This window comes from Alternaria burnsii (assembly GCF_013036055.1).
Source record: "Alternaria burnsii strain CBS107.38 chromosome Unknown 705, whole genome shotgun sequence".
Classification (NCBI taxonomy): Eukaryota; Fungi; Ascomycota; class Dothideomycetes; order Pleosporales; family Pleosporaceae; genus Alternaria; species Alternaria burnsii.
The window spans coordinates 480,483-504,863 of record NW_024066107.1 but is presented as its reverse complement, the minus strand read 5'-3'; the positions used below and the strand labels follow the sequence as shown (position 1 = coordinate 504,863).

The 24,381-nt window shown below is 51.9% G+C and overlaps 8 protein-coding genes across 8 annotated transcripts; 2 read left to right on the top strand and 6 right to left on the bottom strand.

The window, feature by feature from the left end:
* Nucleotides 1–23: 23 nt before the first annotated feature.
* GT037_000188 (c2h2 zinc finger protein) lies at nucleotides 24–2,719 on the bottom strand (the record flags this gene model as incomplete). Its single annotated transcript, XM_038925235.1, has 2 exons — nucleotides 24–2,261; nucleotides 2,309–2,719. The coding sequence occupies 2 exons, from the start codon at nucleotides 2,717–2,719 to the stop codon at nucleotides 24–26; spliced, it is 2,649 nt and encodes an 882-aa protein (XP_038791091.1).
* Nucleotides 2,720–3,693: 974 nt separating this feature from the next.
* GT037_000187 (aldose 1-epimerase) lies at nucleotides 3,694–5,042 on the bottom strand (the record flags this gene model as incomplete). The annotated part of the gene is made up of 5 exons (XM_038925234.1): nucleotides 3,694–3,781; nucleotides 3,833–4,163; nucleotides 4,219–4,722; nucleotides 4,772–4,828; nucleotides 4,877–5,042. 5 exons carry the CDS (start codon nucleotides 5,040–5,042, stop codon nucleotides 3,694–3,696), a joined length of 1,146 nt encoding a protein of 381 aa, XP_038791090.1.
* Nucleotides 5,043–5,952: 910 nt separating this feature from the next.
* Nucleotides 5,953–8,330, top strand: GT037_000186 (uncharacterized protein; the record flags this gene model as incomplete). The annotated part of the gene is made up of 4 exons (XM_038925233.1): nucleotides 5,953–6,244; nucleotides 6,294–7,161; nucleotides 7,436–7,553; nucleotides 7,620–8,330. The coding sequence occupies 4 exons, from the start codon at nucleotides 5,953–5,955 to the stop codon at nucleotides 8,328–8,330; spliced, it is 1,989 nt and encodes a 662-aa protein (XP_038791089.1).
* A 124-nt stretch (nucleotides 8,331–8,454) lies between these two features.
* Nucleotides 8,455–9,372, bottom strand: GT037_000185 (uncharacterized protein; the record flags this gene model as incomplete). The annotated part of the gene is made up of 1 exon (XM_038925232.1): nucleotides 8,455–9,372. One exon carries the CDS (start codon nucleotides 9,370–9,372, stop codon nucleotides 8,455–8,457), a length of 918 nt encoding a protein of 305 aa, XP_038791088.1.
* A 1,187-nt stretch (nucleotides 9,373–10,559) lies between these two features.
* Nucleotides 10,560–15,953, bottom strand: GT037_000183 (fungal specific transcription; the record flags this gene model as incomplete). The annotated part of the gene is made up of 7 exons (XM_038925230.1): nucleotides 10,560–10,651; nucleotides 11,064–11,801; nucleotides 11,849–13,058; nucleotides 13,111–13,148; nucleotides 13,199–13,318; nucleotides 15,325–15,576; nucleotides 15,638–15,953. The coding sequence occupies 7 exons, from the start codon at nucleotides 15,951–15,953 to the stop codon at nucleotides 10,560–10,562; spliced, it is 2,766 nt and encodes a 921-aa protein (XP_038791086.1).
* On the top strand, nucleotides 14,311–15,237 carry GT037_000184 (uncharacterized protein; the record flags this gene model as incomplete). The annotated part of the gene is made up of 1 exon (XM_038925231.1): nucleotides 14,311–15,237. One exon carries the CDS (start codon nucleotides 14,311–14,313, stop codon nucleotides 15,235–15,237), a length of 927 nt encoding a protein of 308 aa, XP_038791087.1.
* Nucleotides 15,954–16,625: 672 nt separating the features above from the next.
* Nucleotides 16,626–19,908, bottom strand: GT037_000182 (adaptor protein complex ap-2 alpha subunit; the record flags this gene model as incomplete). Its single annotated transcript, XM_038925229.1, has 8 exons — nucleotides 16,626–16,727; nucleotides 16,802–18,744; nucleotides 18,791–19,125; nucleotides 19,172–19,461; nucleotides 19,511–19,554; nucleotides 19,608–19,621; nucleotides 19,674–19,761; nucleotides 19,818–19,908. The coding sequence occupies 8 exons, from the start codon at nucleotides 19,906–19,908 to the stop codon at nucleotides 16,626–16,628; spliced, it is 2,907 nt and encodes a 968-aa protein (XP_038791085.1).
* Nucleotides 19,909–20,735: 827 nt separating this feature from the next.
* On the bottom strand, nucleotides 20,736–23,984 carry GT037_000181 (uncharacterized protein; the record flags this gene model as incomplete). Its single annotated transcript, XM_038925228.1, has 5 exons — nucleotides 20,736–20,884; nucleotides 21,693–23,399; nucleotides 23,447–23,560; nucleotides 23,617–23,748; nucleotides 23,795–23,984. The coding sequence occupies 5 exons, from the start codon at nucleotides 23,982–23,984 to the stop codon at nucleotides 20,736–20,738; spliced, it is 2,292 nt and encodes a 763-aa protein (XP_038791084.1).
* Nucleotides 23,985–24,381: the final 397 nt, after the last annotated feature.

The window sequence follows — 24,381 nt, the reverse complement described above, 5'->3', positions numbered from 1 at the left end:
TTATATACGAGGAATCAAAGAGTCTACTGCGTAGCCTGGTGATTCAACTCATGCATCATGCTTACTTCGCCAAGGTGCTTCTGGTCAAAGTTTGACGTGTGATTCTGGGAGGCGTCCGACACAAGTTGAACAGGCGGCGCTGGACTGATCTCGTCGTCGTTCCCCGCTTTCGATGTCTCCTCATTTGGCTTGAGTGTCATTGTACTCTCAGTCAGTGGGTCGGAGCTCTGATTCTCTGCAGAGCCTAGAGTCTGACTCTGGCCCTCTACACCATTTGACTCTTCAGCGGCTTTGCCGTTCACAGCAGATTTCTCTTCTGTTTTCGTCGTCTCCGCAACATCCTCAATGAACTGCGCCCTACCACTCTTGTCCTCATCCTCATGCGTAATCGCCTTTGTCAGAGTTTGGAAGTTGAACATGGGCTCCATGTTTGTCGAATCCTGCGGTGGGGTGTCAGTCTCGCCTTGACCCAAACTAACCCCCGACGCATTCGAGCTGTGTCCATAATTTGATCCAGGTGCAAGGTTACTCTGGTGTTCTTGGTGTTGTAATGAGTTTTGGTAGGACTCTGCGAACGACGACGAGGATGATGACGCATTGGAGATATTGCGGAGGACGGAGCGGTGCTGTGACTGCTCGCTACTATTCTCAGGATTGAAGGGACCAGTAGTGTTGCCAGAATCGGACGTCTCTCGCTGAATCTGCGCGCGGCTGGCTTCGAGATGCTTTTGCGGGTCGTCCTTGGTAGAAGGGGTGTTGAGAGTCGATGTCGGTTCTGACATGGGATTGAAACCTCCGGCGCCACCAGACCGATCGACTCCTTTACCTTTACCGGCTGCTGAAGAGCTACTCGCTTCTGTTTCGTCAAGGCCGTCAATCTCTATTGGGTGAAAGCCACTGCCAATGTTGCGTTGGGCCTTGGCAACTTTCTTGATTTCCTTCGCCTTCTTCTTGCCCTCCTTCTTGGCTTCTTTAGCAGCGTCCTTTTCGTCTCTCTTCTTACGATCTTCTTCGGCTGCCAAACTAAGACGTATAGCTTCCATCATCATGAGCTCCTCAAGATCATCAATCCTGTTGCCTCTCCTCGAGCTAATGCGGTTGGGGAACAGGTCACTTGAACCTCCTGGCTGAGTCGATGAGCTTTCGCCTTCGCGCCGAGGCGTTCCATGTCCACTGCTACCGGCACTATCGCTAGTGAATATCCTTCTTCGTCTTCCCAGGCCGAAGCGACTCTCTCCTTGCGGGAGGTTTCCCATCATGTACGCTGCGTTATGTAGAGCTGTGGCAGCGGCAGCCCTTCGCAAAGCATGCGATTTTGCGTCAGCCAGCTTCTTTGCCCAGTCGGGCCGTACCATGTCGGTTGTGATGACAGTCTTGTCGGTGACTGCAAGCGACGTCGCTCTTCTTCGTCCAGGTCCGGCTGCAGTAGGCGAGTTCAAAGACGAAGTAGAAGACATTGCCGATGTCGCGCTACCCATACCATTATGACCCTGGCCATTGTAAACGAGTCCTCTCCTAAAAGGCGGTGGCTCGTAAGTTACTCCAAACTCGGTTTGTGTGCAATAGGGACAAGCAGCTGGCTCTGACACTAGCTGAACCTCTTCCTCTGGCTCGGCAGTTTGCGCGCCCTCAGCACCGGGTTCTCCATGATGCTCTGGGGGGTGCGGGTCAGGTCTCTTGATCTGGACAAAACATTCCGAGCAAATGGGCTGATCGCAGCACCGTGTCTTGTTCAGATGTGGTGGGTAGTACATGAAACAGATGGGACACTCGGAGGCGTTCTTGTACAGAAAAGCCTCGACCCGTTGGCCATTCACGTACGGGTCTTTGGGAAGGTGTAGTTCCTGTGGGGCCATGTCAGACTGCGAAGCGTTGCGGGAACCGGTCGCGAGGGAGGCAAGTGTCTTGGCGCGTCCACGGAAGAATGGCGAGGAAGAGGAGTGGTTTGCGATCGGAGACGCAGGCGAAGGGAGGGAGAAGGTAGGGTTCGAAGGGGAGAGGCCGCCTCCGCGCTCCGGTTCTTGGGACATGGATCGAGCACCCATGGGCACCGTAAGCTTGTTGAGACTGGGCTCTGAGCTGCGGGGGTTCCATGCTGTGCTGAGGTGGTTGTTCGTATTCGTTCGAGGCGGTTCTTCGGGAGGGATATCATCTGCGGCGGGCAGTGGGCGGCCGTTGACGACTTCGACGAGCTGATGCTCCGTCCAAGTATCTTCGTGGTCATCGAGACCTCTCCAAAAGGGAGCAAGTCGACGCTCGATCTGGTGTACATTAGTTGGTGTCGCTGTGGTGCAACTGAGCAGCATACCTGTAATTGCCGCACCATAGGCTTGCTGAAGTCTTCTGGTCCCGTATAGACACCGAGCGTGACCAAGTAGCCTCCGTCGACGCCTTCCTCTTTCAAACTCCGCTCACGTTCCTGTGCCCGGAGTATACGATCCTTCTCCAGCTTGCGGGCCTCACGCTCCGCCTTTGTTTCTCGCCGCGGTTCGAGGGCGGGGTCGCGTTCGGCATTATCTCCCGTGCGTATGCCGAGGAACGACAGATCTGGCCGGCTGCCTCTGTCCCTCCGCGAGTTGCCATAGGGACTGTTCCCCGGCCTGTCGTGTGTTGATGCAGCAGGACCGGCAGCCGACGGAGAGGTGGGCTGGTGTGCACTGGAGCGGCGGGCGTGGCCTCTCCGCTCCGGCTGCGACTCTTTGCCCTGCGAGTTGCCCATGGTGAGGGTGGTGGGATGGATGGAGGAATTAGGTTATGGATGTTTACGTCCAAGGCGGATCGTGGCGGGCTTGTAGCAAGGCGGCCCGTCGATGCCCAAGTGCAGTGACGATGTCTGTGCGGGCAGGGATCAGGTCGTTATCGCGACGATTAGCGACAGCGAGGTGGTGAGGGTGTCCGGTGGGAGATAGCACAGTGTCACAAGGACATGGATGCTGGGGAACCTGGCCGTGGGTGGCCCTTTCCTCGACGCGTCTCAAGAAGTGCGACCAGAAGGAGGCGGCAGTCGCGATCGACAAAAGGGGCGCATGGGCAGCGGAGCAGCGAGGTGCAAGCGGCGACGGAGCGACGTCGACAGGTGCTGGTGTTGAAGAGCGAATCCTGAATGATGTCGTTTCTTGGCAGCAAGCCAGGGCGTCGATCGCAAATGAATGTTGCGTACGAGGTAGGCGTAGGGCCGAATGGGCGGGGCGAGGCAATCAGGCTTCAAGATCAGTCTTGGGGCTTTGGGCACGTCGCTTCACCATGTATTCATTCACACAGCACTGCCAGCTGGGAGCTGTATAGGGAGGTAAGACGGCAAACAGGCTGGCGACATCTGGGCCTATATGCAGCCATGCCATGCAGCTAGGTACTGGAGCTTGTGCCGCTTAGCCCGCGCCGCCACGATACCAGTACCAGGAACCAGATCGCTATTCCCGCCCGCGCACTCCAGCCCGACAACATTGTCGCTTCACTCTTGCACCAGTTCGCCCATACCGACCAATTTCTCTCCAGCTGACTGTGCTGTCAAGGTAGACATCTTCGCAGTAGTTGGGCGACACGCGAGCACCACCACCCCGCCCAAATGCGGGGCTCCAGGTATTGACAGTTGGCCGTGGGTCAACGGGTTGCATAACATTCTGCTTACTACCTCTGCTCCTACCCACCTAGCCCGCCCGTTCCTGCCCTCTCAAACTCAACTCCCATCTCATGTCAGATTGTTCCAAACTCCCACGACGACTCCCAGTGGTACTTGTCTCCAGGGCCGGATATCTGCTTGTCGAGGCGACCCCACTCCGGACTGTTCAACAATATTAGCTTGCGGCCTTGCACGACGTCATCATGTACTCACTGGTTGATGCCATCAACGTAGTCTTGGGCTTCAATAGCAATGCAGCCATCGCGCGGGATGAACTTGTCTTGGCCTGCGACGCCCTGAGTGTTCTTGAATTCGCTCTTGCCATCGTTCCAATTGCACGTGTACAGCACTACAGCATCTTGGTTGGTCGTCAACTTAGCCTCGATGCCGCTGTATGCGCTCGATAGTGTGAGTACAGCCGCGCTCTTGTTCCTGCTCTCGTTGAACGCCCAAGCGCCGTTGTAGCCGTGGCATCCGTTGCCGCAGTGGTTCTCAAACTCGGCATTCCCTGATGCAAACCCAAGCTCATGCGGCGCCGACCAGACTAGACACAAATCAGTACCTATTTCACGTGCGGTTTGTGGGAGGAAAACACCTACAATCGTCAATGGCTCCTGCAGGGATCTGCGCAATCTCGCCGGTAGGGAGGGCGTTCGCATCGGCGACAAGGGCTCGCTTAGCCTCTGGCATATACACAGTATGGTTCCAGACCGTGCGGTTGTCAGGTCGTTTGAAAGCATCAAGCTGGAAGTAAGTGTGCTGCGTCAGCATAAGAGGCGTTCTTGCTTCTGGAGATGTGGCATCCATGGAGATGTGCCACTTGTTCTTCGAGACCGAGTATGTGACGCTCGCGTCGACGCGGCCGATCATACCAAGAGAAGAGTTCGATGCGTCGCTAATTGAGAAGGTGATTGACGAGTTAGTTACGGCGCTAACATTCCACACTCTGAAGGACCAGTTGTTTGTGCCGCTGTGGAGGGTGTTTGGACCATCATTCTTTTCAGTGTGGTAGGTAACGTTGTCGAGGGTATATTCACCATTGCCAATGCGATTGACGTAGCGTCCAGGAATCGCATTGTAGACGGGATGTCCAGGGTCGACGGCTGCAACATGTTAAGCGGTGCTAGGTCAAGCGTGCAACGGCAGGCTTACGATAGTAAGAGGTATTATCGTAGCCTAGGACTATATCTAGCTCTTGACCCGTTGGATCTGTAATTGTTTCAGTAGAGGCTATCTTGTACTTCGACTGCAATTTACCTTTGACAAAGAGGTTTGTGAGGGTAGCAGCGTACGGAATGAACTGCGCTCTAATCCCTTCTGCCTCAATCGTGTACCTTCCTTGTGCATCTGGATGTGGAGACCCTGGGTGTGCAAGCGCACCTCGCGCTGCTGAAATTGCAAGAAGAGCAGGAAGATACCTCATCGTGGAATAGGCTGTCGACAAGTGCTAGAGTAGGAAAGGACGACCGCGCCAGTAGACACGGTACCTACGGAAATCACATCTTTATACATTACAACTCACTGCCGACCCTCTCAAATTGCATACTACTTCATTTCTAGAAGTTCACCTTCATATAAAACCTCACGGGGCGTCAAGGGTGTATCCGGGGTTAAACGGGGGCTTGGCTATATAAAGCAATCTGTCTGAAATAGTACCCCAGAACTCCTGCAGGTACTAAATGGCTTAGCCGGGCGTCTCTAGGCTCCAAGTAGGTCTTAGAGTGCATTTAGTCCTCTTAAACTAGTTCGGATCTGTATTTACTGTTAAATAGAGTGTGCAGAGCTATAGACATGGAGGCGGTCCTGCGGAACGTTACTTGCCATGTGGGGCGACGAGCCGGGTGTTGTTTCCGTGGGGTTTCTTTGACCATGCCGGCTTTCTTCCACCTGCGTCAGCGACCCTCGGGTATTCCACAGAAGCTTTGTTACCGCCCTGTTGTGAAGCATGTGTCTATATTTCGTGGGTTTGTCTGATCGTGCCATTCGCAGCCACTACAACATACTTGGTGCCATCAAGAAGAACGCGTGCAGCCTTAGTCACGGACTTTGAGCCTAAGGAGTCTGAATTTCGCGTCTACTCTGGGCAAAATCGAGAGGACTACAGCTTACTTCTCACTGCGTTGCGCAGCAGTATAGCCCAGTCGATGACTACGGCGTTGAGAACATTTATTGAAGTAGAACACAGACAACGATGTTCATTGGTACCTGCAGCATCCTGCCGCGTGTCGGGCGGCCTAACATACCTGCTAATGTACTTCCGGTGCTGTGAAAATCGATCTCACGTTTGCACATCACAGCTATCCCTACCATCAAAACTTTCTGATTACATCAACATGGGAGCACTCGAGTTCATCTGCGATCGAAGGTTTCACCGCAGTTTCGTGGTTCCCGCGAACCCCGAGTCCAACACATCCAAACCCTACCATGTGTCTTACTCCGACTTTGGCGACGCCGACAGCAAGGCAATCGTCTTGTTCTGTGGAGCCCTCTTCGGTCAGCGCTTATGCTACGCACCCTTGGACCAATTAGCAAAGGCCCACCATGTCAGAATCATCCATCCGGATCGACCTGGCGTTGGTGGTAGTGAAGCTGTGGAGCCTGAGAAGCGTGTACAGACCTGGCTGGGTAAGATTAACAATGCCCTTCTACAAAGATAGTTGATTCACTGTTACAGAAATGACCCCCAAGCTTCTGGCACATTTGAACATCTCGCATGTTTCGATTGCTAGCCACAGTGGAGGCGACATCTACCTCATGAACTTTATTCTCGCCTACCCACATCTGTTGAATCCCAATCATCCATATGTCGCTTTCTTTGCTCCATGGGTCCATTACTCGCATTCGAAGATGACGCATCTACAGGCTACTGAGCTTCTCCCTGCTTCGTGGATAGGAAAGTTTGGCTCAATCGGTAGATTCGTCAACCACAATATTATTCCAGTGGTCGGCTTGAGTGGCGCATTTGTGAAAGGGATTTCCGCGCCACTTTCGCGTTCAGATCCCACAACAGCTCCCGTTGCACTCACAGTGTCTGGGGCTGTCGACTCTGAAAGGCCAGAGGATGGTCCTCACGACGTTTTCCAGGATATCGCACTCGACGATCCAAAGGCTGTGGATGACTTGCGAGAACACATCACCAAGTTCGTCTTCGCCGAAAATGTGGAAGGTGTCTCGGCAGACACCCAATTGCTCCTAAAGCGCTCTGTTCCATGGAGTACACCCGTTGTCGAGTGGGAAGATCTCGATGATGCTGTGCAGCTTCTTTCGAAGACAATTGCTGAAGATGATCGGCTGACGGGCAGTAACAGGGTCTGGTCTATCGACTGCTTTCATGGTGAGCACGACCAGTTGGTTGGTGACAAAGGGAGGGATTGGTTCAATGCCATCTGGACGCCGAGCCATAGCTATCAGTATCGGTCCTTAGTCATTAAAGGCACTGAGCATGATTTCTTAATGGATCCAACTTTCGGAGCGAGCGAACAATGGCTGCAGCGGGTCAGCGAGTCCTGGCAAACCTCGCAGCCCGACGCAGCGGCTCCTTAGTACTCACTCGATACCCCTACCTTGCGGTGTTCTTTGTAGTACGTTATCTAGCGATTCATACGTCGTCAGTCGTCAGTCGTCAGTCTTCAAACTCTGCAATTTGAAAGCCACGTAAGTACCTCTAGGGTAGTGATCAAGATACAGCTTAAACAGATTGAACTTCTTCGTACTGCCTACAGTGACTCGTGCATCCCCCGGAGATAACGCCCAAACGCCGATCTGACGTCTTCACCGAAGCGAGCCGCAGGGCTGAACACGCGAACACCATCATAGCCCCGTTCCAACCATGGCCGAAGACATGCAGATAAATCCCCAACGCGCGAAGCAACTCGCCGAAAACATCGCCAGCATAACCTCGCGCATCAACGCCGTGAGCAAAGGCGGGAAACAGGTACGTCCTCCCCAAATCTTTCAATCCTGCCAAAAACCCCCAGCCAACATCTCTGACGCGCCCCAGGTCCGCCTCATAGCCGTATCTAAACTCAAACCCGCAAACGACATCCTCGCCCTCCACCAACCCTCCAATCCCACCCAAACCCATTTCGGCGAAAACTACGTCCAAGAGCTCCTCGAGAAGAGCAAGATCCTCCCCCGCTCCATACAATGGCACATGATTGGCGGTCTGCAGTCGAACAAGTGCAAGCAGCTGGCTGAGCAGATACCAAATCTGTGGTGCGTGTCCAGCGTAGACAGCGAGAAGAAGGCGAATGAACTGGAGAAGGGAAGGAAAGCTTTGGTCGAAAAGGATGGGGACAAGGTAGAGGGGAAGTTGCGCGTCAAGGTGCAAGTCAATACCTCAGGTGAAGAAGCGAAATCTGGCGTCGAGCCCTCGGATACACTGTCTCTCTGCCGGCACATCATAGACAAGTGTCCGCATCTCCAGCTCTCTGGTCTAATGACCATTGGTGCGATTGCGAGGAGTAAGGAGACGACTGCGGAAAACGAGAATGAGGATTTCGTCGCGTTGAAGGAGACGAGGGATCAGGTTATCAAGGAGCTGGGTCGGGGAGAGGAGCAATTGGAGTTGAGTATGGGCATGAGTGCAGATTTTGAGGGTGCGGTTAAGATGGGGAGTGATGAGGTCAGGGTGGGAAGTCAGATTTTTGGAGAGAGGCCGCAGAAGAAGGATGCTGTCATCAAGGAGAAGGAGGCACAGGAAAAGAGCTAGATGATTGAGTGCAGAGGTGTGTTGGGTAGATACCCGAACGTCTTCTTCGCGTGTATTGAAGTAGGCAGTCGATCTCTCGTATCCATAACATGTGAGTGTAGCTTTCGAGTGCTTGTTTGTGTTATCAGACAATCTTGAAATCCATCTCGACTGACTCTTCTTCATACAAAGCATTGAGATCTCTGAGCCTTGTACCTATATTCTCAGAGCCTGACTCGTCCATTATACCGATACGCATATATTTCCCTTGTACTCCTTTTATGGCTCTCAGAATCAACCAATACTGTTCTACGCTAGTTTTCCTTCCACAGGAACTCATACTAGCAGTCTCGAGAATTTTTAGAGCAACGATCTGCGCTCCTTCCTCGTGATGGGCGGAATCCCAAATAGGGTAGCATGTGAACGACTTCGGTGATATGCAAGGTCGTGATCCTTTCAACGTAAGGCTACTAGGAAGGTGGTCATCAGACGTTCGGGCGTCTTGTATCTGACCGACCAAATACCTTCCTTTCAGATAAATAACTCCATAAGATATCTCGCCCATTGGATCGTCTCCTTTGGGTCTTGTCATGGCGCCGAGGATGTTAGCGCACGTCTGAGTCTTACGACCACGCTCATAAAGTGGCCATATCACTTCCCCTTGAGCTGCAGCCCACGACCAGGACGGGGCACGCCATTCCCGTAGCTTTCTCTGCGCTGTCTTCATAGCGTGCCAGCAGAGACTCTGAGTCAAGGTACTTTCCCAGTGTCCGGCAAGGTACCTACCCATACTTGGTGATACCAGCTTCGCTATTCCTTGTAAAGCCGGGAAGATATCGCTGGGATATGTGAGTGACTTCTTCGTATATATCCGTACCAAGTGTTCCCAATTTCCTTCGATCTCATCGAACGAGCTGAACTCATTCATCCTTGCTATCTGGCCCATATCGAATATGTGCTTAGTCGCGGTGTGATTCTCAAGGCGACACTCGCAGGTAAGAGACTCCCGACATTCCCACCAGAGCTCCTGTCTCATGAAGTGAACGATCCTATTAGACAGCATCCGCTCCTGAAAGACCCAGCCTCTATCAAGTAGTGGTGTTTCATCTGTTGTTTTATTGCCCACGTATACTGTAGGAAGCTGTTCATGGCAATGAAGCTTGTATGTCTCATCATCGGCATTTGTAAAGGTTCTTGTACGCGATACGTATTGCTTGTCAGATGTCGTGAAACAGCCTTGAGAAGGATTCGTTGCCCAAGTAGATGACAAGGTCACGGATGCATTTGCATAGATTTGCGACATCCGGCTTCCTTCGTGGCGCCAATCATCGATCGAGTCCTGAATGATACCTAGTCGCAGTCATTGAGTCAGACGAATGACTTCAGCTCGGATTGCCATGAAATACTAACAGAGAGAGTCAATCCAAAGGTACTTGAAGCCAAGACCATGCGCAAATTGAATAGCATCTTGAAATGTTTGGGGCAACTCCTCCCAGGGAAGGTTAGTGGTGAATTGCTTTAACGTTCTGGTGGTAGTCCGAATAACAGATTGCCCACCCCAGCAATGGCTCAGGCAGGCATACGGAGCAGTTTCAGTATCCGACGTATGTAATCTGGCCTTAGCAATCCCTTCGATAAGGATGATTCTGGTTGGCAGTGACGAGCCTGAATTCTGGAGACAGCGTTTGTGATCTGTGAGGCATTCAGAATACCAAGTCCGCGCCTTCTCAATAGCAGCCGAGGAACCCGTATAACCGGAAATTTCAGGACCAATACGCGGGAAATTCCATGGACATGGAGAGCCTGTCACCATCAGTAAAATTTGCAAGATTGGCGTCATACCACTGGTCTTTGACTCACTTATCAATTCAGGGGAGACACCTTCCGTAGGCTCATGTGGTTCACTCCGGATTAAAATATTTACACGATCCCAAAGATAAGCGCCATGGTGACTCTGGAGGTAATCACTTCCATTTACCATGATTCTTTTTCTTTTGCCTGACTCTTTAAGCTCTTTGAGCCAAGCCTTGTAGGGTTCCAGAGCCCAAACAACGATCTCACAACCCAAACAGTATGGCTGAGAACTACAAGTAGCCCTTCCTTTAGATATGCAATCTTTCTCGTTGTTTTGAGGATTGCCGCACTCTATACAAATCTGCGGTTGAGCTTCCGAGCCTCCGATTGACACATGATGCGAAGATTGACCTGTCTCGCCGGTAAGCTCTGTATGTACAGGTAGCTCCAGCGTTGTCATTGGTAACTTCTCTTTAGTCGTGAGTAGCTTTGATGAGCTAGTCGAGCGTTTTTGTCTTTTCCTAGTTCTTGATCATCCGGCAAGAGTCCTAGGGTCGTATCTTTTCGCGCGCGCTTTGACCATCTTCACCAATGTACAGGTGGAGCTTCTCAATGCCGCAAACGGAGATGAAGAAGAATATAGATAGTAATAGCAAAGCATAGAATGAACACGACAACAGAAGAAGAAGGAAGATCAGGATTCTGGTGCCTAAACATTGGAGTGCGGCTGAGGAAGACACCACTCAGCCTGATCACGTGTATGCGGGGTGCAGGTGCACTCAATCTAAGCCACCAGTCTCCAATCGTACATTTCATCATTATAGAACTATGGAAGACTCTAATTACCCCTATATAATACATGCATCTAAGCAGCAGGATCTAGGAATCCCTCCAACGTCTCATAATTCAACGGCCTAAACAGCTCATTACTCAAATCCGCTCCGCTACTTCCCAACAAACCCTCAAAGTTCTCAAACGCCGCGTCGAAGTTAAGCCAGTCTGGTGATTGTTCTGCAAAACCAAAGCCGGCAGGCGGACCCGCCATAGGCGCACGATCTGCACGCTCGCTACTTGTCGGGTGTTGACCGGGCGTAGGGGCAGGTATTGGGTTGAGAAGACTAGTCATGGGCGAGTTGGCATGAGGGTGATTCTGTTGTTGCTGGAGTCGAGGATCAATAGGTGTATCACCCATATTCTGTGACCATGGTTGCGACTGATTTTGTGGTGGCAGTTGGCTATGTGTAGCTTGCGGCGTTGGCGGCTCGGTCTTTGGCTCAGTTTGACGGGGTTCTACTGGGGCAGGTACAGGCGTATTGACAGCATTGGTGTTGCGTCCTGCAGCGTTGCTGAGCACGGCTCGTCCTAGGTCCGCCGTCGTGCCTGCAGACCACCATGCGTTTCGTAAGCGATCGAGGAGGCGGACACACTGCTTGAGTTCTTCAGTGGCGCGGTTGACATGGACCTTTAAGCGGCGAGACCGGAAGTGACGATATACTACACTGAGAGCTACGCCTAGCGCGTAGGGTACGATGGGGAGGGGTGGCAGTAGCTCAGGAGATTCAGCGTTGAGAAGGTGAATTACTCGCGTTGCTGAAAGACTTTGTCGGACGTAAGACGGTGTCGATTTGACAGGCGCGTTGATAGAGAGGGACTTGTGCGAGGCCATGCACATGGTGTGGTGGAAAAGTGATAAGAGGCCTGCAAAAGTTAGCAAATATCGCGAATTACAAGATAGTATGTCTTACTCATGATAGGACCATCAAGCTTATCTTCGCCGTCTCCCACCATCTCCTCAAAGCCTAAGAAGTCGTCGCCCTCCCATCCTGTCTCCTCGGCAGCTCTACCAGGCCTGTAGTAGTCGATGACCTTATCCAGCATCTCGGAAATCTGTAGCCATATACCAAACGGACTGGATCGCTTCTCGGGGTCTGAGGGTAGCTGTCTCAAGCTGTTGTCGCGATCATGCATTAGCAATGGCCTCCCGTTCATACATGCATTGATCTTGTCCAGACTCCACAAACACCAGAAGACGTCTTCCAGATTTCCTTGGGATTCTGAGCTTTGATTCTTCCATTGGTGTCCAAACTGGAGGCCAAACGTATGCGCATGGTGTATTGCTTGTGCCAGATGCATTGAAGATTGCTCAGCGCCTTCTGGACCTTCGCAATGGAGTGATATCAGAGCAAGTACTTGGATGAGCACGACGCGATTCTTCTCCAGCTTTGCTTCGATACCAACAATGACCGCATTGTAGAGCCTTTGAGAGAACTCGCGTGGATTGAGCGGTTGGGTGTCATTCCCTAGACACAGATGTTTGGCAGCTGTTGCATGTTTTGATGCCACGATACAGATCGCTTGCATCAGGATCCGCGGTTCTCGGCCATAGTTATATTGCTCGTAGAATAGTTCCTTGTCAACAAGTGGAAGTAGTGGGTGTACGTAGCTAAAGTATATTTCGAGAAGAGCCGTTTGATTTATGCGAGAAGGTAAGATGTCAACACCAACAGCGTCTAGGTAAGTCAGAAGAGCCCTAGATATTTGATCCCCTTGGTTGGAATGTGGACCTGTTTCTACAATCCGTGAAGAGCTTGATCCCGCTTGAGTCGACGCTGGTCTTTGGTCTCGTTCTTCGATCCATTGTCCTATTGGAGGGTGGTTGGGTGACTGAGCAGTTTTTCCGCGTTCAGAGTGAACTTGCTCTCGCAAGACAGCTTCGGGATTGAGGTAGCCTAGAAAGTTGGGTGGTGTTGGGGCGGTATGATCCGAGGCCGGGCTTTGCGGCGGCGGCATTGTGGATTGAGCATGGCCGTAATCTCCACGGGCACCCCTGGGATCATGAGGATGGTAGTGTCCATTTGTTGTAGGGCTTTCTGTTGATGTCGGATTGCTTCCGCCACCACTTTGGGTATTGCTTCCGGGTTCGGCCTCGTCATCGAACGTATGTGAGCAACGCTTCTAGTATAGAATTAGACGACAGCCACAGGCTTGCTGCATCCTTGGAACTTACTCTCCGCTTCTTGCATGATTCGCACGCGCGGTGGACTCCTGCGACGCTGTTAGCTGCGCGTTGCGACGTGCGCACGGTCTATGCGTACTTTTGCGCTTCCGGAAAAACTCGTTATTCGCAGCGAACGTAATCATTGTAGACATCTCAGAGAGATAGCGGCATGCGCGCTTTGTCCTGACAGCGTAAAAATGCGTGTACAGTTGGTAGTCTAAGGGGCGTTTGTTGTCCTCATGACACAAGGTCGCCCGGAGCTCGAGCTGGTGTTTCCTACACGTGATGATCCGGTCGTGCCTGCCGCCTCCGCCTTTGGTGGCGCGCGTGGAGCCGAGGCGATTGGCTAGCAGAGCGGAACACGACCTGCTCCCAGCTCCGGTTACTATACATGCAGCCGGAGGCTTCATCAACCTTGCTTTTGACCGTTTACATAGTGCGGAGAAGCTATCGCTAAACTACATACTGCAGGTGTTCGTTACCTCTATCACGCGGGCTGGCATGGCAAAATACAATGTATACCTTCAAGGTGTGCTTTCGCCATCTATGGTACAACACAGGGGACCGCGCTTCTCCGTCGCTCACGCCAATAAGGTTCCCATCTCACATCACCTTGTACTCCGTCTGTCCGTCACGTTCCATTCCTGATGCGGTTGCGCTTCCTGCCGCCGATAGTGTCGCTGCTTTCGACTCGCCCCGGTCGACTGTACTCGACTTCGCGCGCCTCTCCACCTGGCTACGTATGTACCACGGATATTACCTCGAGTATGTTGTTTTTTTGATAGCTTTCGCTCGCGCAAAGTCCCAGGTCATAGCGCGAGAGAAGGCGCCCGAGGACTCTTAGCAGACTAAACGATGATTCGTACTGTATGGTATCAATCGTGTGCGCCAATAAGCCGACCCGAAGATGAGGCACCCCCGAGGAACTTGCAGTCGTCTCGTCACCCTTTGGATCCAGCAAAATAGGGTCCGAGTACCTTCGCTATATGGAGATCCATGTGGTCTCGCAAGAACGCGATGATACGTCTGTCCAAAGATGCTTCATCGCGTAAGGCCAGCCGGATGCTGGTACTGTAAATGTCAAGCTGTTTTTCACCTGCCAGGTTTGCTCTATCATCCAGTCTGATGATGTCAACCACAAACAATTCGAAACCTCCTGTATAAATCAATGGGCACAGAGGCTGCTATTCCACCCAACGCATATGCAGCATGGTCGAGCCAGAAGCCGGTATCTTACGCCTTCCAATTGAGTTACGTCAGATGATTTACGACTACATTATCAGCGCCAAACTAAACCGAACCATCAAGGTGACATTGGATAGAGACGGCAAGATTCGTTTCGAGAACTGCAAATTCATTCTGAATCTTGTCTGCACTGACACCGTCTTTACACAAGAAGTGCCCTCCTACTTGTTTGAGCATTTCACCTTTATATTGACAGACAGCAGTCGTTCCTGCTACCTTATTGTCAACGCTTTTTTCTATGCCCTTTCGCCGAAGAATCGCGTCTGTGTACGAAAAATTGGCATACCGTTCTTCACTAACCGAGACCATTTCGGTCCCCCACGCCCTAGCCTTCAGAGAGATGACCTCTTTAGTTCAGGCGTTTGGGACTCACCAGAGATTGCAAACTTAAAGTGGAGACAGAAGAAGAACACACACGAGGGGTTGATCCAGAAGGATTTGACACAGGAGAAGTTGTTGCGTAAGGCCCCTTCCTCCGCTCTCTTACTACTAAACTCGATGCCGGCTTTGGAAAATCTCGAACTGGGTGTTGACGTCACCGAAGTCATTGGGTATATCGACAGTGAGACTTTCATCTTGCCTAGCAGTAGTGAGTTCCTCATATGGCTGGCTACAATTCGGTCGTCTGGAACATTCGCTCTTAATCACCCTTTGTCTATAGCGCTGCATTCGATCAAAGGTATGGGGAAGCTTCGACAAGTAGAATTGAAGCTGAAGTGGAGCAACTTTATCTTCGATTCATACAACAGGGCTGGCTGTAGATTTCCGCAGGAATGGACGCAGATTGTTAAAGAAGAATTGGAAGGGTTGTTCGAAGACTTCTTGCGGCGCGAACCCTGGCCTGGGTGGCCTAGTCGTAGCGGAGATAAGCAGAGCCTAATTCCTACTTAGATGGCATATGACTTAATTTCATCTCAGCTTACGTCGACAAGAATTCATTCACTGATGATACACATTCTCAAAGAAACGTTCATCAACCTTGCTTCTTCCCCTCCTCTCTCAACCGCGTTCTAACATCCATCAATGCCCTTCCCAGCAGATTCTGTCCCCATCTCTCCCGATTCCTCGGTGCGTTTCTCTCCGCAAACCCCACGCCCCAAATGCGATCGGAAGGGCTAGCCTCAACCAACTCACGCTCACCAGTAGCTAGCAGCATGCGCCTCAGATTTTCTGCATCATCACTGATGGTGAACTTGTGATATGTACCCTGTGTCACAATCTCCAGTTTACCTAGTTCTTATTCAGCAATTGCTTCCTTCCTTCATTCCAGCGGGTGAAAAGAAGCCCTTACGTTCATCCCAAACCTTTGCATCAAACCCCCTAACCTGTCGTCCCAAGTCTTTGTGTTCCTTCGGATTCGTAGTCTCTAGCATCTGTTTTGCAATCTTTTCGTCGCCGAAGCAACGCGCTTTTTGTACCATCATCCACATTTCTGCTTGTGCGTAGGTTTCGTTGTCGACGGTGAACTTGGACCAGTACCATTGGGAGAGGTAGCCGTGGCCATCGTTTGGTTTCCAGAAGAAGACAGGTTTTGTCGAGGGTGTGGCGGACGTAGCAGAAGAGGCCGAAGAGGAGGAGCTAGGGTGGGGGATTGTTGTTACCGGCATGTTCGAGGAGTGTGGTATCGGAATTCGGTTGGTGTGCGATATTGTACGAGTTATTGTAATTGTGTTGTAATATCCTATCTGTGGGTGATTGCAACAGTAAGAGGCTCATACAAGACTCGGTGTATCATCAATATGATAAGTGCTTGGTGATATGACTCAACCATGTTCATGCTTTCCTAGGCAACATTGATACCTCAGGCACTAGCCGTGGTTTGAAGGCACTTGCGCCCTTACGCCCTTCTTGAGCGGTGCCACCCAAGATACCGAAGGTGATTCGTTTCACGCTCAGATCACACATACAGAGGACTGTCGTAAACACCTCACTATCATAGAAGAAACCGTCTACCACAAAAAACAACGCTCCAATGTATATGATCATGCTACATAAACCAATTCAGGAAAAAAGGGTATGCGCCATATCTTAATGTTTTCCCTCAAAACAAGCGCTACCACACATGCAGCCAGCCTAATCATCAAACAAACTCTTCCTCCCTCTCTCTTTCTCTTCCAACTTGCCCAGACCCAGACAAAAACATTAGTTTATGAAGAAGAAAAATCGCGATCTCGAGGAAATGTAGAAATAATCATGTTTTTGGAGGAGGTGGTGGTGGTAGGAAGTGAAGTAGAGAGAGAGGTGGTGGTGGCATGAACGAGAAAAAAGATTTACCCATTCTAAGCCATTCCCTCAATACCCTGCGAAAGTCGATCCTGCATAGCCTTGACCAGCACCGGCGGGACTGACTCATCAGTCGCCCTTATCGTAATGCGGTACATCTGTTCTCATGGTTAGCTCATGCGCCCTTGCTCAAGTACCCAATAACATCAGCATCGTCATCATCATCACGTACCTGCGTCTCGAAATTCGGTTCCAACCTCAACAAACACCCAAACTTGCCCTCACTGCTATGCAGCACCGTGGCACCCACAATATTCTTAACATTAGGATCCACACCCGTAACAATCCCCCACTTGAACCCCTTGACCACCTTCTGCACAAAGTCGCTATCCATGGTCCTATTCTTGTTTACCAGACCAAAGATACTCTGGTGTTCACGCGGTGCGCCGCCGATTTGCTTCCACCGCTTGAAGAAGTCTTCGGCAGAGAGTTCGGCGCCTTCCATGTACTTGTGCAGAAGGACGGGAAGTTGTAAAGTGAGACCCTGGAGGGCGCCTGCGAGGTACGAGATGCGGATCGTAGGTGGATCGATGAAGACGTTTTTGCATTCGAACATGATTGTTTGTTGGGTCTGGCCTTCGGGGGCGATGGTGGTATCCGGGAGGCCCTTGATATCTGTTTTCAAGGTTTCTGCTGACCGGTTATCGAGTGTGGTTGTGAAGGAGCCCATGGAGAACTGTGACTTGTTCGTAAAGTAGAAAATAAGAGCGCCCAATTGTCCTCGGTACTCAGTTCGAAGGCCGACTTGTATCTGCTGGTCTTCGTAGAGTACGCCCTCTGGCCGCAGGAGCAGACGCGTGTATCCGACCTCCCAGTCGGGACTCAGATGAGCAGCGCTGGCAAGGTTCGGTGCTTTAGAAGCCTTGTTCATGTCGATGTTAAGATCCAGACCTTCCAAATCGCTTGATATTGTGGTAACACCGTTGGCGCCATTTGTCGCGCCAGTTTTGGCATCTTTTGGTACAGGCTCTGTGAAGCTTCTCTTGACGCCAGCGGACGTGTTCTGCCTTGCAAGACCAAATTCCTTGAGGTCCGCATTCGCGTCCTTGCCGCCAACCACCCACGTTCGCTTGTCGCTAGTAGTGGCGTGCTTCTGATGTAACCGTGAGAGCAGTGCTGACGTTCGTTCTGGGTAGGGAGGCATCTCGTCGCACACGGTGCGTAGTAGGTCGTCCGTTGGCATGGTGGCTAGGGTGAGATATTCGCATGCTCTTTGTTGAAGTTCGGAATCGAGCGAGTGGCTGTAGGCGCGGAAAGCCTGAAGAAGCTGAGGCTTGATTTCGGGGAACAAGTTCACGTACTTGACGTAGCACGATAGGAGTATCGCCCGTGTAGTTGACGAGCAGCCTCGCATCTTCGCGCTCAACGCCATAAACTGCTCGATTGGGCTACATCCTTTGCTATCCGCGATCAAGTGGCCAAACTCTCCGAGCAGGTATCCGCCAATCTTCACAAGCGTTTCGTGGCAGTCCGACTTGATGTACTGTAGGATAGTTTGCGCAGCGTAAACTTGTAGTTCCTCGTTGTTCGTCGTAATCTGGATGACTCGCTGCCAGACTTCGTCGCTGACGTGGTCTCCAGCCATCGCAATCAGTCGCAGCGAAATATCCACATACCACTGAACGTCCGTGGCGTACTTCTCTGTCAGAATGGCAATCTTCAGCACCATCTCTTCTCTTATCGCGTAGTCGGCGGACTGTAGATATCGCAGGAGTTCGTTCACGATCGCTTGCGCATTCGTCGGATCGCACATGCTGTATAGCAGGTCCAGACCCTGTCTTCGCACACTGATATCCCTATCTCTTAACGACCCGATAATAATTGCCTGGTGCTTCTTAATAGGATCGAGGTTCTCAGTACGAGCAGCCAGATGCGTCATAGCCTCCAATCCTAGATATCGCACGTTGGTTTCCCGGGATGCGATGAATTTGCCCAGCCGTTGCGATATCTGAACCATCAGGTCTTGCTCTGTGTCGAGGTGTATTACGAGGTTGATCGCTTCGAAGAGGACGGCGTTCTGTGCGTTGTTCTGCTGTACGTTCTTTGGCATTTCCAGGGCGGAGTCCATAATCTTTTGGAGCGCTTCGCGAATCAGTTTTCGAATATGGGAGTCCTCTGTTTCTGTCAGCGCACGTCTTTAGCAGCGGGAAGCGACACAAACCAGGTGGTGGGTAATACTGCAGCAGCTTGAGCAGCTTGACCAGTATCCACGGACATGGCACCTTGTAGTAGAAGTAGCCTTCAGCACACTCATTGTCCACGACGATCCGCTTCAGCCTATTTGCAGCTTTGATGTAGCTTCCCTTGTACTGCTCGGTGTTGTCTTGGACGAGTGCGGTGACCAACGAAGTGACCGAAAGCGCAACGCCCATGTCGGGGTCGTCCATGAGCGATATTATTCGTTCCGCCCATTCGTGTTGTACGATGGCAGGGTGTTTTCGGTATAGCCGTAGGAGTGTGAGAGCCGCCTTCTTCTTCACGAATGCCTTGGAGGCCCTGTTCAACGTCAGCTCGGCCATTGGAAGCGTTCTGTGCCACTCACGGTGATATGAGGAGCCTGTGGACTTCGGAGCTCAGTGCTTCTCCCAGTTCCTTTCCACCCACGTTGGCAATCGCATGCAGCGCCAAGCAGTTGTTGAGCTCATTGTGGTCCAGCAAGTCCTTCCTGATGCTGTTAACGACCAGGTGCAGCAGTTCGTGCTCCTCGTGTAGGAATAGGGTAACGGCGAGATATCCGATCTGCTTTTCCGAGTACTTGGTCGCCGAGATGAGGTTCACCGCTTCGAGATGTCCAAAATCGACGTTCCAACCGAGTATGTATATGTATAGGAGCTGCGAGGGTCAGCAACGGGGTAGGGAGAGCGGTGAGTGGCGTGTATACCTTGCAGACGTATTTCTTCTTCTGATAGCCATTCAGGCCGGCATCTGGGAGGATTTCTGTTAGACCAAATCATGGGGGAAGCGTGTCCGAGAAGTACCTCTGAACTTTTGCCTGCAGCGCTGTTAGCCTTGGGGGACTTTGTGGAACGAGTTGGAGTACCCACCGTATGTTGGCCAATTCCTTGTTGATGCGCTTCTCCTCCAGTTCTCTTGCGCGAGCATTTCTCAGATCAGCGATGAATGAGACCAGTCCTGTCCAGATTTGTAAGCTTCCGTCCCTGGCATCTCGTGGGCATGCCGTCATGTACCTCGCATCGTGGGCACGTTGCCCGACTGCTCCCGGCTGAAGAGGCCTCCACCAGCCCTCGCTGCCATCTTGGACGTGACCGAGGCCGCCATGCTGGTGGTAGTGGTTGTGGTGGGTGGGCGGTTCCCACCTGGTAGATAGCCCGACAATGCGGCGGCGGTAGTGGTGCGCTATGAGGGAATGGCGCGGTACGGGCCTCGAGGCAGGGTTTATGCTGGCGTGCGCGCTGCGGAGCGGAGGTGGATAGTTCGCGAAAGGGGCGCCCGTCAGCGGATTCTAGAGGCTGGCTGCAGGCTTAGGGCGCATAAAAGGGCAGGACATGGAATTGGAACGGGCAAGAAAGGCTCGTAACACGACTAGAAGCTATTCAGCTGGTTCCCTGAATGCACAGGTGAAGGTAGGCATAAGTGGATGTTCTACACATGGATGCCAAGCAAACAGGGTCTAGCGTGGGTAGCTGCTGCACCGTGCAAAGACAGCATCCATCCCATCTATCCTGCGCATAGCATACAGCGGCCTATGCGTCCAGTCCAAGGTAAGACCAGATGGAACATCTCGAGGCATTGCCACCAAAACCTACACATGCGTATATCCGATCGACCGTACCGCTGCGCTTCCCCGAGCTTGACCGCAAGCCATCGACCGATGGAATGCCCTGCACATGGAGGTTGAGATCAGCCCACCACAGACGCGTCTCGACTTGGTTTGCAAACGCGTCCAAGCACTTCTCACATGGCGCCCAAGACATCATGGCACAATTCTGAACTTGAAGATTGTCATTTATTGGTATCAGGTATATCCACTCAGGCCAATATCAAACGCCAAAAACACCCTCCCATGTCACTTCGGTATCCCCGCGCTTCAAATGCATCATCATCATCATCGTACCCCGTCACACATCCACCACGGTCCCAGCCATTTACTTCTGGGTAGTGAAGTCGGTCTCGAGGTTGGAAGTACCGTTGTTGTCGGCGCGACCGCAGTTGCACGCATCTTCAGTTCGCTTTCCGCAGGCGCATGCTGACGAGTCGGAGGGAAGCTTGTTCTCAGTAGCAGCCTTCTCGCAAGCTGGAAATTGTCAGTACATGTTTAACAACTGGTAGGGGGTAGGTGAAAGACAGTGTTGTGGTAGAGCTGGAAGAAGGCACATAAAGGGAGGCATACTGCATTGAAGAGCGGGCTGCTTTCCACAGGAGCACTTTGCCTCTTGAGCGCACACGCAGGTGCCGTTGTTACGTCCGCAGCAGACCATTTTGATGTTGTAGTGTTGGTGAGTTGGGTTGGTGGTTGGCAAAGGTAAGACGATTTGTTGATTTCGTAAGATTGCTTGTAGAGTGATTGAATCGTAGAGTTGAACTGGTAGCTGAATAACAATACATCGACCAGACAGCCCTTCTTTATACCCGTCACTCACTTCTACGACCTATGTCATGGACCCTGGATCCTAGCGGGAGAATCGCGTGAGTGGCTCATCTGGCCAATCAGAGGCCTCTTGATTACGCTGCAGTTACACGGTGAGGCTGGAACGCCACTGCCGCTTATTCACTACCTTTTGCGTGTCCATTATTTGTTGGAGATCGTTTGCAGGTTATCTGATTGATATGGTTTTGTTGGAAAGTGGTGTGATGGAGTGTTCTAGAGATTCCAGCCAAGATACATTCTTGGCACCATTACAGTTACAATACCACCAACACATTTCACGCTTGGAGTGCTATCTTGACCAGACGTCATCGTCAACAAGTGGAGAGTGATTTATTAAGAATATGTAGATACAAAACATGACCATGTCGTAGAAATCATTGCGGTGCCGTATTCGTCCGTTTCATTCCCTTGCCCTTTAACCTTTCCCTCGCCGGCGATTCTTTAACCACCGTACGAGGAGATACCTCTTCAAACTCCTTGACAATCTCTCTCGCCAAGGGGGTTCGTGGGCGCTCATCAGTACCATCCCCAACATACGTAGAACCCCTGGCCCTACCTGGAAACGTTCCAGGCGAATCTGTAGCTCTACGTGCCAGCTCCCTGACCCTTCCTGGCGATGCTCCACCGGGACTACCTAGTGTGCTCACATCACCCGAAGATCGACGCCCTTGATGCTTAGACAGCGATTGCCTAATGCGAGAGTATTGCGTCCATTTGGTCAGCCTGGAAGTCCTTAGTACTTCCCCGACGGCTTCTTGGAGTTCTCTTACCGCATTGTTCTGCAGCGCCTGAAGCAGCACAATCGCGTTCTGGTGGTCTCTGCTAGCCGTTGATGGAGCTTGCTGTGCGAGACCTGCTTCTGTTGCGTTGGCGTGCTCTTTGATCGTCTCAAGTAAGCCACTATCCTCCTTGATCTCTTCAGCGATAGCTGCGGCGCCCTCCAGTGTCTGTGCTAACAAGCCTAGGCCGAGCAGTCCTTCAGATCGCGCTTCGGGGTAGAAGCGCTGTCGGACCAGCTGGGCGATGGGTCGAGCAATCTGGGGTACTTGTAAGATCTGTATTTGTACTGCTTCAACGTCTTTTTCTGCGTTTGGTCGTCCAAGATACCGCAGCATGGCAACGATGGTACGGCCAAGCTCGATCATTGGGTTCTTCATTGTAGTGCTTGGTAAGGGTTTGGCTGGAGCGAGGGCTTGCTCGACGATGTGTGAAAAGATTACAGTGTCGGCTGAGACGTCCGGGTCAATTGCTTCTGTGTCAGGGCCGACGGTCTCGTACATGACTTTCTCGATGTTGTAGAAGTTGCCCGTGACAAGCTTGCATAGCATGGCCGCTGCCTCGCCACGGACCGACGGATCGTCCAGTACGAGCATGCGACAGCATGCTTCCATGAGTCCGGCATCTGCAAGCAAAGCCCTGTTAGCCTCTGGAAACGTAAGATGCCGCATGAAACCTGCTGCGGCATATAGAAGAGCAGGCTTATGGCTCTTTTTAAGAATCAAAATCAGTCGAATGTGTAGCTCCATGATCTTGACCATGTCAATGCAAACCTCATCAGACATGGCCAAATTTCCCACCATGACACAAGCGCATATTGTCGATGGGTGTGCGCTGTCCCATGGTGCCCGTAGCTTTGCCTCTAGTCTCTCAATGACAGGACTTCTGACATTGAAATTCTGAGCAAAGACATCTGTGGCCGAGGCAGCAGATAGCAGCCCTATCAGTTGTGCCAGTAGGAGGACCTGGGCTTCATCTGACGTGACGGTATCGGCGTTCTTGCTGGTTGCGAGTTCCTCGAAAACAGCATCGATGTCTTCTGGCTTGAGTCGCGCCTCAAACTCCAGCATAAGGGTGACGAGGTCGTCGAGCAGTTTCGGTGTTGCTATTCTTTGCTGGAATTCCGGATCTTGGAGGTAATGTACCAGGATAGCCACATATTCCAGATGGTGGTCTTCATCGTACTGGAGAGCGACGTTCAGCAAGCTCTTGAATGTCTCGAGTGAAACTTCGTCTTTGAACTGATCATCTGTCAAGTTGCTCGTGGTCCAGTTGAGCAGGTCCGTGGCATAGTCAAGCGCGGCCTCTGGTATTCTGTCAAGTACTAGGAAGGTGCATATTGTGGCGTCCAGTCTGATGGTGGCCGCCGCAGCTTTGGCGGGTTCTATTCGCATGAGCTGCATGTCTGGAGGATCCCGTGGCATTGCTCACCAAAGTCATTGCAAAGATTGAAAAGTACGGCCAATGTGGTCAGGCGTAGCTCTGGCGATGGAAGGCAGCCAGCGATGGCTTGGAGCTCTCTTACCGCGAGCTCCCTGTTGGTATCTTGACTCCAGTCAGACTGTTTGCGTCGTACAAGGGTCTTTCCTAGGATACAGTACCATTATCAGCAACCGAGTTGCCGATGACTCTTAGGTATTGCTTCGCTATGGGATCTTCATGGCGCACGGTGGACAAGCCGCGAAGAGCGTAAGCAAGGATTCCGCTGTCTCTGAAGGGCGCCTGCCATCTTTCTATACACTGTCAGCATGGTAGGCGTTGCACAGAGGCATTACATACTACGACCGCCAACAGCCGTCCCGAACAGCTGCAAGGTCTTCTCTATCGCTTCGTTGTCCCCACTTGATGCAAACGCATCGAGCTTATGCACGTAACCTGTGAGGGCAGCGGTCTGACCTGCAGGGTTCCCTTGGAGTAGGCGCTCCAAAGACGCTATATAGTCGCCAAGCTCCTCATTGGTTAAGGGCATATCGCAAAAGTGTGAAGATGAAGAAAGGCAGTCGCCGCAAAGTTGTGGCAAGGCTCAAGTCTGCATAGTGGCGGGCGAGATCGGGAGGAGGTAAACAGGCTACTCTCAGTCCGGAAGCAGGGCTTCAAACAATAGCTACTGGCAGGATCGTGTTTGATTAACTCGATAAAAACTGCAATGGTTCAGCCACTTGTTTTTCTCAAACGCGGAAAGACGCGGTGACCTCCTCGGTCCTGCAGCAGCGTCGACCCACCCGCCGCGGTTGGCGTTGCCTTTGTCCGATTGCGTTCTGGACCCCTGGAAACAGATCCCTTGGCAACATTTGAGCCATCTGGCACCCAACACTCAACACCGCACGACGTCAAGCATCACGCCCGAACACCTGCTCCGACCACCG